We start from the raw sequence: 15,714 nt of genomic DNA on the forward strand, positions 1-15,714 counted from the left end.
GGTCAGCTGTGGCCTCACACAGGTATGGGCTGGGCTGGGAGCCTTGTCAGGGTGCGGGGAGGAAATCGCGGCGGTGCCTGACCCTGGATTATGCGCTCTCTTTCCGGGCGAGGCCACCGTGGTTTCCGAGCTGCCCAGAGCATCTCCCCGCGGCGCCCGCTAGTGGGCGCAATGCCTCCTAGGAGGTGGGCGCTGGGGAGGAAGCTGTGACCGCCCCTACCGCACCGCGCAGCCTGCAGGCATTCAAGTCCCCGGGTTTTAGAAGGGCTCCGTTCTCCGGTCAAGAATCGAGCTCGACTGCCTCTTGAGCTGCACGGAGATAAGGTGGAAAGGGGAGGCCCGTGGAGCCCGGGAGCCTGGGAATCAAATCCCTGCTCTGCCACTTCGCAGCGCAGCGCTGTGGCCGCGGGCGTCCCCCGAGCCCAGCCTCTCCCGCAAAAGGAAAAGGGATGGCTGGATCCACCTACCTGGCAGGGCCGTCGGGACGCGCAGCGCAGCGCTCAATACACCACGGATTTTATGGCTACTCAGCACGAGGCTGGTGGCTGTTTCACGTACAACACGCGTGCCACATGTTTTTAGAGTAAAAGCATTTATTCATGGGAGCAGAGATGCGAAACGCAGCCGGGTGACACGGGCCTCTCATGGGTGGGTGCTGGGTCAGAGGGAAACGCCTCATCAAGGCTGGAATTGGTCTGGGTGGACTGAGGTACGAAAGGATCGGTAAGGAACTAGGTTCTCTTCCAAGGATAGTGTCCAGGAGGGCGCATATTTTGGGCAATTGGAAGGCTGCCCCGAACAAGCCGACTCCTGGACGCCGCTGTCCTGCCCTTGCCCAAGGGTCTGGGGTGACCAGCAAGCTCTGGGTGACTGTGGAGGCAAATGCCGCAGGAATCACAATGAACCCCAGAAAGGCCTCTCACCTGTTTCCTCTGTTTTTTTTTTTTTTTTTTGAGGCGGAGTCTAGTCTCGCTCTGTCGCCCGGACTGGAGTGCAGTGGCCGGATCTCAGCTCACTCCAAGCTCTGCCGCCCAGGTTTATGCCATTCTCCTGCCTCAGCCTCCCGAGTAGCTGGGACTACAGGCGCCCGCCACCTCGCCCGGCTAGTTTTTGTATTTTTTAGTAGAGACGGGGTTTCACCGTGTTAGCCAGGATGGTCTCGATCTCCTGACCTCGTGATCTGCCCGTCTCGTCCTCCCAAAGTGCTGGGATTACAGGCTTGAGCCACCGCGCCCGGCCTTGTTTGTTTTTTTTGATACGGAGTCTCGCTCTGTCACCCAGGCTGGAGTGCAGTGGCGCAATCTCCGCTCACTGCAACCTCTGCCTCCCGGGTTCAAGCGATTCTCTGCCTCAGCCTCCAGTAGCTGGGATTACAGGTGCCCGCTATCATGTCCGGCAAATTTTTGTATTTTTAGTAGAGATGGGGTTTCACTATCTTGGCCAAGCTGGTGTTGAACTCCTGGCCTCAAGTGATCCACTCCCCTCAGCCTCCCAAAGTGCTGTGATTATAGGCATGAGCCACCGCGCCAGGCCTCTCCTGTTCTCAAGGAGTGCTGTCCAATACAGTAGCCACCAGCCACAGGTGCTATAGAGCAGCTGCAATGTGGCTAGTGCATCTGAGGAAATGCATTCTAAACTTTAATTAATTGAAATTTAAAAATAGATACTAATTCCATAATTGCAAAACCTTTGAGTATATTTGAAACAATTTGAGGATGTGTACATTTAATGAAATCTAAATACAGATAAAGTTTTTCTGATGAAAATGTAATATCTGAATTGGGCTCTAAGTGTAAACTTCTCATGGGATTCCAAGACAATATGCAAAACAGAGGGCAGAATGTCTCGATAATTTACAGTTGAAATGATATTTTAGATATATTGGGCTAAATGAAATGTATGATTAAAATTAATTTTATCTGTTTCTTTTTACTTTTTTCTAATGTGGCCACCATAGACAGCTACCTACGTGCCTGCGTTAGATTCCTTTTAGACAAGGTTGGCTTAGACCTTCTCCTGGGCCTTCTTCCCTCTGACCTCCCATTCAGGCCTGGCCCTTTGGCCTTCCTTCAGGGTTTTGTCTGCTTTTTGGAGCTGCCATATGCTGGGTCAGACCAGAACCGGGGGCAGAGGCTAAAGGTGAGACCCACTCCCTCCTGTCCAGGAGCAAGGGGCTGGGGGCGGGCGCTACCCTGGCAGCCAGGAATTCTGGAGCCAGTGATATACCTGGGACAGTGGTGGTCAGGGTAAGCTTAGGCTGGGGTTGGGGTAATGATTCAGGACAACACCCTGCTCTGAGATATTGTTAACTGGTGAGGAAGAGGAGGAACTCAGGGCTACAAGGCACAAATTACATTTCTGTAACCACGACTCAAAATCAGGCTTGGTCACAGGACTAAGCGAGGCACCTAATTACTAAGCGAGTGCAGACGAGGACAACAACAAGCCTTCCTTGAGGGTCTCTGAATTTCACTGGTCAAAGAACAGGCAGTCCTCGGTGTGCATTTGTGGCAGGAGTCCCAGCTGAGGCTGGGGAGCCCAGGGAGGACACCAGAGAGGGTTCTCACCCTTGCCAAAACCACAGCCCAACAGTGGCCTCAGCACCCAGCCCTAGTTTGGACTTGAGCTACCCCACATCCTGGTCCCCACTACAGTGTGAACCATGACATGTCCCAGTATGGCCATCTCTGCCTCCAGTCCCAATTAGACAGTCCCAAATATAAGGGACCCAGAGGGCTCTGGCTCAGACCAAAAGCATCTGAAGGGTCCATGTGGGATCCTGGCTATCCACCCTGCCTTGCACTTCATTTCTTCCTGAGCTCCAAGGTTACCCAAGTGGCAGGCTGCTCAGGCCAAATTCCGCCTCTGTCCCAATCCTTGATCCACTAACACACAAAACCAGGTCAGAAGCGGTTATGCAGCCCCTGGATACAAACAGCCAGCTTCCTGCAGTCACTCACTGGGCTGGCTGTGTTTGCCATACAAACAGGACAAAGTCCAGGCCTCCTGACCCCAGGGAATAAAGCCTGCAGCTTTGCTTTGCTACACTTTAAAGCACAGGTTGCTTTCGAGCTAACTAGGCACTCCTTCACCTTCTCCAGCAAGGCTGACTCCACGGTTCTCTGCTAGGGTAGGTGGGCTCAGCTCCTGGCCCCTTTGCAGGCTTGCCTTAAGTTTTGGGTTTGACAACCAAGGGACTCTTGTGCACTAAAGTTTGGAGACAAACACTTTGAGAGGAGAAAAAGTGTGACCCAAATAGTAGAAAGCATTCTCTGAGACTCAGTTAAGGTTGTTTTAGCTCTGGTTAAACATGCATGTGTGTGCTCACACGCTCACACACACACCATTGTATCCTAAGCTGAATGCTATCTTTTCAAAAATCTGGCCAGTAGCTCATGCCTCTCATCTCAGCACTTTGGGATGCCGAGGTGGGAGGATCACTTGAGCCCAGGAGTTTGAAACCAGCCTGAGCAATGTAGTGAGACCCTGTCTCTATAAAAATGTAAAAATCATTTTCTAAATACGTACTTATACTTTCTGGCTACCGGTTTTTTAATCCCAGCTGGTAGGGCAGGGGCGATGTCATCCAGGGCAGAGGCTGGGAGGCTTTCAGGCCACAGATTTCCACCATTTGCCAAGCTTCCCTTCTCTCCAGGGTGCGGGTCAGGAGCCCCTTATGAGAATGAAGAAGATCCATTTTGCTTTCAATAAGATATCAACGAGGTACTTCTTGGTTTTATTAGATATGGGAATTATCAATTTAGGTCAGAAGCGCCAAACCACTGCCATATTACAAAGATTAGTACCTGAGAGCCCAGACTGTCACCCGGCTGGCAGCCTCTCCAGGAGGGCTCCCAGGGACCACTGACCTAATCAAGGGCCTCCGCCTTCACACACCACCCTCCACCCCAACCTTTATGCCTTCTTAAAGTCCTTCAGGGAAGGGACCCACCGTCAAGATTGTCCCTTCTGGCACCTAACTCTTCTGTCTGCTAGAAGACAGCAATGAGACTGTCCCTACAATGATGATGCTTACGGTGACCACATCTCAAAGAAGCTGAGATGGATCCCAGCCCTTTATGGTCACTTGGGAGGCAGAACCCAAATCTTAGTAAACGAAGACTTTCTCTCTTGAACCATTCACAGGAATACTGAAGGTCATGAAACTAAAAATGTGTAAACCATCCCTTGGAGCAGAGGCTACAAACTCACATGCCCGCCTGGACCAGCACCAGGCAGACATCTTCCATGAGTGAAGTGCGGTGGGGGATGGGAAGGGTGGGGGAGGGGGTAAAGGTGGTGGGGGTGAGCTGCAGCAGACTTGAGATGACAGCATGCCCCATCCTCCACCCAGAAAACTAGGTATTTTTTATATGTAATCTCCCAAGTTTCAAATATTGTCAATACATACAAAAGGTTATGAAGCCTTATAAACTTCTGCCCTAGGCAAATTCCAAACTTAGACAAAGCTCCCTCTCCCACCAAATAAGAAAACTTTAACAAGGTGATTACAAAGAAAATAAGAGATAGAAAATGATAGCAGCTTCAAACATGCCAGTCTCCCTGTTTTAAAACAAAATCAATAAAATCAGTGAATCACAATTCATTGAGCTCATTCTTGGCTACAAGGAAGCAGCTGGATGGATCTACTGGCAGGTAGTCCTGCAGGATTAAAATGAGCCCCACTGCCAAAAAAACCCCAAATAAGATGCCGTCCTGCTCGTCCTCATACCATCCTCATCAGGCAGGGAAGGAATAGGATTAGACTCCCTATTAGGGAGAATAGGTTGAGGCACAGAGCAGGAAGGGCCCCTCCTCAATATCATAGAGCCCCTCTGTTGGGTCAGACCAGAACCGGGGGCAGAGGCTAAAGGTGAGACCCATTGCTGTCCAGGGGCAAGAGGCTGGGGGTAGGGGCTACCCTAGCAGCCGGGAGTTCTGGAGCCGGTGATATAGAGGCCCCCAACCAAAACAGGTTTCCCATTGCACCATTTGGCACCATCTTGGAGACAGCTGAAATAACGAATCAATGTTAGGCAGCACCTTGCAGGACACTGAGCAAATAGTAGGCACAGTTGTGTGTCTGCTGAGTAAACTGTGCATCATGAATGAAAGGAGCTACTTCCCTCAGCTGGTGCCTCCCCTCCAGGGAAATCCAGGAGCTGCCTTTGCCATTCCGAAGACTCTGGATTTCTCCAAGGCAGGCAAAGAAGACAAGGGAGGTAATGGTGAGTTCCCTCTGCGAGTAAACACATGGATTTCCTGGCTCTAAGGGAACATCATCGATTCTGTCAGACTCACGGACACAGAGGAAGGGATTCCAGAACCCCACAGAAACACAGAACCCAGAGGGGCTGTGTTTGCAATGAGCTTAGGCTAGGACCTGAGACCTACAGCAAGTCCATACCCAGTAGTCCAACCCCCTGGCTTTCCTTCTGTTTGGTGCCTATAGGAATTCCCTAGCATTCTTATACCCAGAGGACTTGGCACAGAAAGTCCACGTCAACATGAGAAAGAAAGAGGCTCTTTGTTCTCACAGGCATGCATGGCTATTTCCATCCTGGCCCTGCAGCACACAGACCTTCTTGGTCCTGGCCCGACAAGCCCCCAAGGCAACAGTGTGGTCTTTATTTTGGCTTGCTCTGGGAGCCAAGGTCCAGGGAAGCCTGACCCTCTGTGCTCTGGGGTACTGTGACAGGCAGAAGGCATTGGCTCCGCCAGAATGTCTTAAAGGTACTACAACTGGCATGGAATGGACCAATTCTTTGCTGTCAGAGACTGTTCTGCACATTGTGGGATGCCCACTAGATGCCAGGGGTGCCCCCACAGTCACTGTGACCCCCTCAACACACACACATTTCCAGTGCTGCCTGGAGGGACAAGCTGCCCCTGGTTTAAAGTCACTGGGCTGGTGGCCCCCTCACGCATTTGTGAAACAGAAGCCCCAGAGACTAAGTGACATGTGTAAGGCCACACCTCAGCTCTGATGACTTCTGGCCCAGAGTTCTTCCCAGCTGCATTCTCAATGATTGGTGCCCATGCATGTGCCCGGAACACTGCAAACACACCATGGGATGCCACAGCTCTGCAGAGCCTCAAAGCAGAGAGCCATCTGTCTCAGTGGCTCAGAGAAACTGAGCAAGACAGACAAGATAACCTCCCTGTGATCAGACTCAGCAAACGCTGGGTGGGGAGTAGGTTCCCAGGGGAGACACTGTTTTAGGTCCTGCTTGTCCTAGTAAGCCCCACCGTCTAGCTGGTAACTGTGAGTGTGGCAGGCCTCCAGCAGGCGGGGCTTTCTGTAGTCTCCATGGAGACCTGGGGGCCAGTGAGAGGGAGCCAGCCCCCAGTCTGTAGGTTAGAGCCAGGGACAGCGCAAGGGTCCAGCCTTCATCTTGAGTCTCCGGTGGGCTCAGCAGGAGTGTGGACGACTCCATCACAGGCTTTTGACCCCCTTCCAAGGTCCTCACAGTCTCCATTGGGAAATATGGCTGTTAGTGCCAGCTCCTCCTCAGGTTCCTGGAAGTTTTCTGGAACACAGGAGAAGAAATCACTGAATCAGAAGAGAAAGGTTATAGGTAAGTTATTTAGGAAGGAAAAGGAGAAAGTTGGCCCCAGCAAATATCTACTTAAAAACCAAAACAAAATACATATCAAAAACCTTAACAATGTACATACCCTTTGACCCACAAATTTCACTTCTAGGATTTTATCCTAAGAAAATAATTAGGAATAATTAGTGCAACTGCTGGAACTATCTTGCTACCGGCCTAAGGATGAAACTGACACTGAAGATGGCCCAACAGAGAGAAAGAGCAAGCCTGGGTCCTTGCTGACCCCCTGAATCAACCAACTCTGAAGCTGACTCCACCTCTGGACTGTCTTTTAGGTGGGATAATGATTTCTCTTACTGCTTGTGCTAGTGTTGAGTCATGGTATCTTTACTTGCAGTTGAAAGTGTCCTGATTTAATGTCCAACAATGGGACTGGTTGAGTGAACTATGGCTCACTCATATAATGGGGTTCAGGCATTAAAGATAATACATAAAATTCCACAGATCTAAACACACACACGCACACACACACACACACACACACACATTGAACAGAAGTAAAATTGGGGAAATTTGAATAAGATCTGTGGATTGTGCCAATGTCAATTTGTTCTATTGCACTACAGTTTTGCAAAATGTTACCATTGGGGGAAACTGGGCAAAGTGTACGCAGGATCTCTCTGTGTGATCTCCTTTTTTGTTTTTTGAGACGGGGTCTCACTGTGTCACTCATGCTGGTCTCGAACTCCTGAGCTCAAGCTATCCTCCTGCCTCGGCCTCACAAAGTGCTGGGATTTCTGTATGATTTCTTGCCACTGCATGTTAATCTAGAATTACCTCAAAAAAGAAAATATGTTATTGATATATAACTATTGCTGTGGAAGGCAGTTATAGTATGTTATTGATGAAGAAAGAAGATTCCAAAGCAGTAAGTACAGTCATGTGCAACATAATGACATTTTGGTCAATTATGAACCTTAATAAGAGTGGTCCCGTAAGATTGAAACACACAGGCCAGGCGCGGTGGCTCAAGCCTGTAATCCCAGCACTTTGGGAGGCCAAGGCAGGCGCATCACAAGGTCAGGAGATCGAGACCATCCTGGCTAACACAGTGAAACCTTGTCTCTACTAAAAATACAAAAAATTAGCCAGGTGTGGTGGCGGGCACCTGTAGTTCCAGCTACTCAGGAGGCTGAGGCAGGAGAATGGCATGAACTCGGGAGGCGGAACTTGCAGTGAGCCGAGACCACGCCACTGCACTCCAGCCTGAGCAACAGAGCAAGACTCCATCGCAAAAAAAAAAAAAAAAAAAAAAAAAAAACCACAACTAAAAAATTCCTGTCACCTAGTAACCTTGTAGCTGTCCTGATGTTGCAGTACAAAGCATTACTCACATGTTTGCAGCAGTGCTGGTGGAAACAAACCTACTGCACTACCAATCATACAAAAGTCTAGCACATACAGTTATATACTGTAGACAATGTAGACAATACTTGATAATAATAAGAAATGACTGTTACTGTTCTCTCTCTCTCTCTCTCTCCATATATATATGTGCCAATGTCAATATCTATATATGGAGATATATATCTCTCCATATATACATATCTCCATATATATATATATATCTACATATATATATATGGAGAGAGAGAGAGTGCAATGCTGATGGAGAGCATTGGCAAAATCTCGGCTCACTGCAACCTCTGCCTCCCAGGTTCAAGCAGTTCTCCTGCCTGAGCCTCCCAAGTAGCTGAGATTATAGGCATATGCCACCACGCCTGGCTAATTTTTGTATTTTAGTAGAGATGGGGTTTCACCATGTGGGCCAGGCTGGTCTGGAACTCCCGACTTCAGGTGATCCGCCAGCCTCGGCCTACTACATGTTTTAACATTATTTTAGAGTGTACTCCCTCTACTTATGTATGTATATATATAAAGATATGTATATACACACACACATATAAAGTTTACATATATATAGTTAATTGTAAAACTGCCTCAGGCAGGCTCTTCAAGAGGTATCCAGAAGAAGGCATTATCATAGGAGGTGATAGCTCCATGTGTGTTATTGGCCCTGAAGACCTTCCAGTGGGACAAGAGGTGGAGGCAGAAGACAGTGATACCGATGATCCTGACCTTGTGTGTAGGTGTAGGCTAAGGCACATGTTTATGTCTTAGTTTTTAGCAAAAAAAAAAATTAAAATAGGAAAAGCTTATTGAATAAGGATATAAAGAAAGAAAATATTTTTGTACATTTCTACAATGTTTTGTAGCCAGTTTCAGTTACCTGCGGTACAGTCCAATAAGATATTTTCAGAGAGATACCTCATTCATGTAACTTTTATTATATATTGTTAAATGTCTTAACTGTGCCTAGTTTATAAATTAAGCTTTATCACAGGTATGTATGTACAGGAAAAAACACAGCGTACACATTGGGCTTAGTGCTACCCATGGTTTTAGGCATCCACAGGTGTCTTAAAGCATCTCATGTGGCAAAGGGGAGGATCAGCGCACTTCCTATGTCCCTAACATCAGCATTGACATCTAGGGGTGTCTTCCCCTTCCCCTTCTCGCTCACTTCCACTTAGTGGCCTGATGATTCCACCCAGATGTGGCTGCCGGGTGAGTTTTCTCCCCTCCATTCCCACTGCCCAGGTCGGGCTCAGGTCACCTGTTACCCCTCCTGGGACATGGCAGCCTCCTCCTAGCTGGGCTCTGCCGAGGTGACTCCCACTCCTAGAGTCCACCTCTCTAAACACACCCCAATCTCTCTGCTCAGCAATTGCTCATGGCACACTACTCCTGAAGGCTGCACATCTGGGACCCTGATTTGGTCCAAACTCTTCCCTTCAGCCTTGGCCCTCACTGGTTTCCTTCTGCACATTACTCCCGGGGCCTCTTGATGGTGGTCCCTTTTCTGATCATGACATCATGCTGTCCAACTCCTTAGCTCAGTGCTCCTTTTCTAAACCTTCCCATTTCTGCCTATGAAAATCCCTTCATCCCCAGTTCAAATGTCACTTGCTCCAGGATGCTCCCTGGATCCTCCAGGGAGACTCACTGTGTTTGGTCCCATGCACCCCAGCATGCACCTGGAGACACCTTTGTTACAGTCCTCCCCATACTGTCTTTACTAGGTGGAGACTCCTGGGGAAAGAGCCCAGCCTGACCGAGTGCATGTGCCCATTGCCTGGCATATGGGCACCTCACATTGCTCACCCCCACACCTGGCACATGGCAAGCACTCCACAGATGTTGGTCCACTCTGTCCCTAAGGTCCCCAAGTTCATGTGACCACTCCCATAGTTCCATGCACCTGGCCCTCAGGGTGCAGGAAGTCAGGGAGCACTCACCATGAGCTGGGCTTCTGCAGGCAGCAACATCCTGGTCCTTCCTCCGGCTCCAGGGACCCCAGGAAAAGCAGGCCAGTAGTCCAGGGAGGCCTGGTCTCTCCCAGGCTCCTTCCACTAGGAAGAACACAAAACCTGAGTCAGAGGGTCACATGGTTCCCACTTCACAAGACTGAGAGATTTTGTTTAGCAAATCAAGAGCCTCAACTGTCAACTGCCCTAGTTTCAACTGGCTGATTAAAAACACAAAGTGTGACTTGCAAAAGTGGGTGGGTTTTTGTACTTTAAAAACGAACTTTAAAAATGATTGCTTTACTTTATCTATGTTATCTCATTTAATTCTCACAAAAACCCTATGATGTAGGTACCATGTTGGGGAAACTAAAGCATTGAAAATGACATGAAATTAATTACAATTACATAGCACCAAACAAAATACACAAAGAGCTGCACATTCCCTCTGATTTTAGTTCAAACTCTTTCTTGGCAGGAATAGATATATGTTTTAGTAATCTATAAAGTCAACAGGAACAAGGTTGTTTATTTGTTTGGTTGGTTTTTTTTAAAAGACTTCAGGCAACCAAAACAAGGAAAATCCTTGTTCATAATCTTTGTTCAGGACCTATTTATTCTCAACCTGCACCCAAATGTAATGAGACTGTATCCTTAGTTTTTCAACCCAAAAGCAGCTGGATTAGGTACCATAAACTGGGTAAAAGGGCACTGCCAAAAGGCAAGCAACCTAGAATAAGAATTATCATCAGACAGTGAGGAAAGAAATCGGAAAACTTTAAAAAAAACAGATGCAACCACTAGCGAAATCCTAGTGACATGAATCCATTTGATGTGAGGATAATAGTGCTGTCCATTGCAAAAGCGGCAAAGAAATCAGTGGGCTATAAGTTATAATCACACTCGTTACCTTTAGTCATTTGTGAGAGGTTTAATTTTGTTCAGTATGTTTTTATAAAAGTAGGAAAGCGCTTAACATAGTAGAGAACAATTCCCTTGCAAAGTGTTAAAATCTCAAAAGTATTAGTGTTTATTTAAAAGGAAGAGAGGATTCATTCACTCTTTCTGCATGCCAGGCATGGTATCAGGAAATGGGACTGCGGATGGTGTTTAAACCCACAAGGGAACAAAATCATGTTCACAAGGGAACGAAAAATCATGTGGTAAGAGCTCAGAGAGCAAAGGGATAAAGGGTTCTGGGATTTCGCCAGTGAACTTGCAAATGGGAGCAGGGAAAGTCAAGGAAGCCTTCCTGGAGGAGGAAGTCCAGTTCTGAATGCACAAATGGGATTGGCCAGGTGAGGAGGAGGGAGGAGAAAAGGCTCTTCAGGCTGAGGCAACAGCAAAGTGTCTACAAAAAGCTTAGGAGGGACTGGGCGTGGTAGTTCACGCCTGTAATCCGGGCACTTTGGGAGGCCAAAGTGGGTGGATCACTTGAGGTCAGGAGTTCGAGACTAGCCTGGTCAATATGGCGGAACCCCGTCTCTACTAAAAATACAAAAATTAGCTAGGCGTGGTGGCAGGCGCTTGTAGTCCCAGCTACTTGGGATGTTGAGATGGGAGAATCGCTTGAACTCGGGAGGCGGAGGTTGCAGTGAGTCGAGATCGCACCACTGCCACTCCAGCCTGGGCAACAAAGCAAAACACCATCTAAAAAAAAGAAAAAGCATGCACTCTTTAGGGTACAGAAAATGTGTGTAAATTCCCTTCTTTCCCTAGGAGGCCAGGTCAGCAAAGGGGTTGAAACAAAAATCAGAACAATCACAACCTCAACCAAAAAAGGGATTGCGCCCTAACGGAGGAGGGTTAGGGCAGGCGCACTCGCCTAGGCAGGCCAGGCTGGCAGGTGAATGTGACATTGGTAGCATTACAGGTACCAGGTCTCCTTGCTGGGACCCCCTGCCCCCCGACCAACGCCAGTACTCCAGGAGACACACAATACAGCCACTCTCTGCATTATCCACTTAAGAGGAAGAGGCTGGAGGGCTTGAAGGGCTGCCCAGCTGGGCAGTGAGAGAAAGCAAAGATCTCCCGGGTTTGCCAGATGCAGCAACTCTTAATGTGCATATTTTCATCCTAGAACACGGGAGAGTTCCCGTAAAGCCTTGCGTTCCAGGAGGAAGGAGATCCTGACCCTTTTGCTGATGGCAGCAGTCACGGGGGCTGGGAAAAGACCCTTAAACCCCTTCCACCTTTTAGGAGAATGTGGAGGGAAAAGGTGGCCTCAGTAGACCTGGGGGAGGCAGAGGGACACAGCAGTTGGGTGCACAGCCTTGGTGGGCGGCCAGAAATCACTAGAAAATGTGCTCTTAGTCCCTCTCACCTCCCCACTCTCCAAGTCCCGAGCACCCGTTCCTTGCCCTCTTACTAAAACCAGGCAGGGCTTCCAGGACCAGCCCTCACCGCGCTGGAGATGCCCCTCCGTCCCTCCTAGGTCTCCCGACGCATCTCTAGCTGCGCAGCGCCCTAGAATTTACCTCCTGGTACCGCCAATCTCCTTAACCCCTATCCACTCCCTTGAAACTTTCCCATCCCAAGGCTTTCCCATTTCCTTCCCTAACCCTCTTTTCCTCTCCCCGCCCTCACTCACCCCCTAACTCCTAGATCTCGGCCCTGCCCCATTCATCCCTTCTCTCTATCCACTCCCTCTGCCTTCTGCTCGGCCTCTCAGCTTTCCCACTTCCCCCAGGCATCTCCCGTGCACTCCGGACCCTTCCGGGACAGACTCGACCCCCTACGCAGGGCCCGTTCTCTGCTAGCTGCGCGGCCTAGCTCTAGGCACTTCCCTGCTCTGAGCCTCAGTTTACCTCGTTGCTCAATGAGGGGGACTGGCCAAAGGGGTCCAACTTGGGGGACGTGCCCGAGCTACCGCCCGCCCGGGCCCCGCCGGGCCCCGCGCAGTCTCACCTGGTTGCCCGGCTCCTGCGGCTTGCAGGGCCCTGCAGGCGGCCGCCTGGACGGCCAGGCAGGAGGCCGGGAGGCCGGGGCAGTAGGCGGCCGCCTGCACGGGACCCCCAGCCTGGCGGCCGAACACGGCGCGCAGCAACCCCTCCAGCAGCCGCAGCCCCGGCGTCACCGCGTCCTCTGACCCGGCCTCGGCCACCAGCACTCCGACCAGCGCTGCCCCGGCCCGCCGCCGGCCGCGCACGTCCCGCAGCATCTCCCGCAGGCGGCGCCGCGGTTCCCGGGCGGCCAGGGACGACGCGCGGCACAGCACGAAGACCAGCTGCGAGCGGATGGCGCGCGCAGCCGCCGCCCCCGCCGTCCTCGCCGCCCCCGCCGTCCGCGCCGCCCTCTGCGCCCCGCGCGCCGCCCCGGGCCCCGCGCCCTCTGCCGCCGCGCCGCCTGGCTTGCCCGTGCCTGGCTCCGGCGGGAACACCGCCCTTGCGAAGTCCCGCAGGAGCGCGCGGCTCTGCTCGCGCTCCCACAGCTCGCCCACCAGTAACACCTGCCCGCGGCCCCCAGCCGCCTCCACCAGCGCCTGGAAGGGAGGCTCGGCCGGGCGCGCGGGCCGGGCCGACAGCGCCTCCAGCTCGCGCTCCATGCTGGCTGCCGCCCGCCCTCTGCGGCCGCCGCGGCTCGGGCGCACCCGCTGCCCGCCTCTCGGGGCGGTGGCGCCCCGGCACGGAGGACACGCCCCGGAGGGCCGAGCCCAGCCGGACTCCCGGGCCCCCGGGCGGGGCCTCTGTGTGCACGGTCCCCTGGGCGCAGCCCGCATCGCGGGCCCTGTTTGGAGAAGAGGGCTTTCTCCCCAGCCCTTCAAGGGTGGCTCCTCCCGAAGTCCCTGCGCAGACGCGGGAAAACGGAGAGTCATTCATTCATTCATTCATTCGTCCATGCCACACATACTCACTGAGCACCTACTAGGTGCAGGCGCTGGGCAGCTGAGGGTGGGAAGACAAGACAATTATCCCATCACTAGATAAGATGGTTTGGAGACCTGGAGCAGAGTCCCGCACAGTTTAGGGTTTTGCGGAGGTGGGGTGGAGGGTAGGGGAGTAAGGGGCGGAGGGTGCATATCAGTGGGTAGGAAGGTGAGATAAAAGAGAGCATGCAGGGGTTATTTCTGCCACCCAGCTTTCCTTCTAATCTTCAACATTTAGCAAAAACTGACCGAGGGTCCACTATTTCCACAAATATTTCTTGTATTGCCCTAGGCGCTGGGGGTAAAACCCAGACTGTTTCCGTAAAGCAGAAAGTCAAGGGGGCCAGATGCAGGACACGGATGGTGCTCTGATCTGCGTCGGGGGCAAGGGGCCAGGTCAGAAGCAGGAATGCATTTCCCTTCCTTCTAAGGGTCTAGGTCAGCCTTGTCCAATAGAATATTCTGTGATGATGGAAAAGTTTTATATTATCTGCACCATATGTGACTATTATTGAGTACTTGAAATCTGGCGAGTGCAACTGAAGAACTGAGTTTTACATCTCACATAATTTTTAATGAAATGTAAAATTAAAGCAGAAAGTGACAAGATGATAATGTACTTAAAGGGCTGGCGCCTTCATCTGAATAGTATCCTAAAGATGCCGCAGAAGCAAGAGGGGAGTTAGTAAGGACTCTGAGAAACCAATGTAAAACTGGGAAAGGCCTGTCGCCTCCTCCCTTCGGTGCTATAGAAGGGGGATAGGCTGAGTGAACACTATACACTTATGCTCTTTTCTTTGCCTGCATTGGCCTGAATAGAACATTTCTTAACCACATCTCCACCCCCCACCACTGCCATGGTGCTGGGAGGCAGAAAACAGCTGTGCTAGCCAGGGATGGCGATATCAGGCTGGGGCTAGCAGCACGGAACAACCAGACCGGGCAGCCTCTTCCTCCCACTTCATGAGTCAGGGATTCCAACCACAAGACCCACCATATGAAAGAGCATTCATTGGCCAGGGGAGAGTGCCCAGAAGTTCCCCGAGTGGGGTGTCTGGTGTGTGTGAGGGTGGTACATGGGGAGTGGCTACATTCACATTTGATGCCAGAGGCAAGTCCCATCACACCCCCCTTCCTTAAGTTCCTAGGTGGGATATAGGAAGAGCCTAGATTTACTCATCGCCAGCCAAGGTAGCTGATATCTAGGGAAACATGAATTCACTGGGAAAAATAATTAGACTTCTGGGGCCGGACACGGTGGCTCATGCCTGTAATCCCAGCACTTTGGAAGGCCAAGGCGGGTGGATCACTTGAGGTCGGGAGTTCGAGACCGGCCTGACCAACATGGAGAAACCCTGTCTCTACTAAAAATACAAAATTAGCCGGTCATGGTGGCGTATACCTGTAGTCCCAGCTACTTGGGAGGCTGAGGCAGGAGAATGGCTTGAACCCAGGAGGTGGAGGTTTTGGTGAACCAAGATCATGCCATTACACTCCAGCCTGGGCATCAAGAACAAAACTCTGTCTCAAAAAATAAAATAAAATAAAATAAAAAATAAAAATAATTAGATTTCTGGAAAGTATAAAACAAAGCAGGTTTAATGGATATATGAATTAAGATTCATTTCTTAATGACACAGACAACACTAATAACAATGAAAACTTCTTTTTCTCTTTTGTAGAATTTGGAGATGGACAGTTTGTGGCTGAAATAGTATAATAGTTCTGCTTTACTAGGTGTTTGAGGGCTGAAATTTCATGCCAGGTCACTGTTGCCCTCTGACATCTTCATGATCCAAATTGGCAGCTAAAGCTTGGGCCATCGCACTTGTATTCCCAGAAGCTGGATAGTAGAAGGACTAAGGAAGGAACAAAAATCTGGTTGACTTCAGATTTCTTAGCAACAACTTTGAGTTTAAGAAAAAAT

At 50.5% G+C, this 15,714-nt stretch overlaps 1 protein-coding gene across 1 annotated transcript; it reads right to left on the minus strand.

The window, feature by feature from the left end:
• Positions 1-3,708: 3,708 nt before the first annotated feature.
• On the minus strand, positions 3,709-13,644 carry CUNH2orf72 (chromosome unknown C2orf72 homolog). The gene is made up of 3 exons (XM_033229879.1): positions 12,830-13,644; positions 9,914-10,027; positions 3,709-6,530 (listed from the first exon to the last, which is right to left on the minus strand). Exons 1-3 carry the CDS (start codon positions 13,638-13,640, stop codon positions 6,391-6,393), a joined length of 1,065 nt encoding a protein of 354 aa, XP_033085770.1. The 5' UTR covers positions 13,641-13,644; the 3' UTR covers positions 3,709-6,390.
• Between the last annotated feature and the right edge of the window lie 2,070 nt (positions 13,645-15,714).

Source organism: Trachypithecus francoisi, unplaced genomic scaffold, assembly GCF_009764315.1.
Source record: "Trachypithecus francoisi isolate TF-2019V2 unplaced genomic scaffold, Tfra_2.0 Lachesis_group13, whole genome shotgun sequence".
NCBI classification, from domain to species: Eukaryota; Metazoa; Chordata; class Mammalia; order Primates; family Cercopithecidae; genus Trachypithecus; species Trachypithecus francoisi.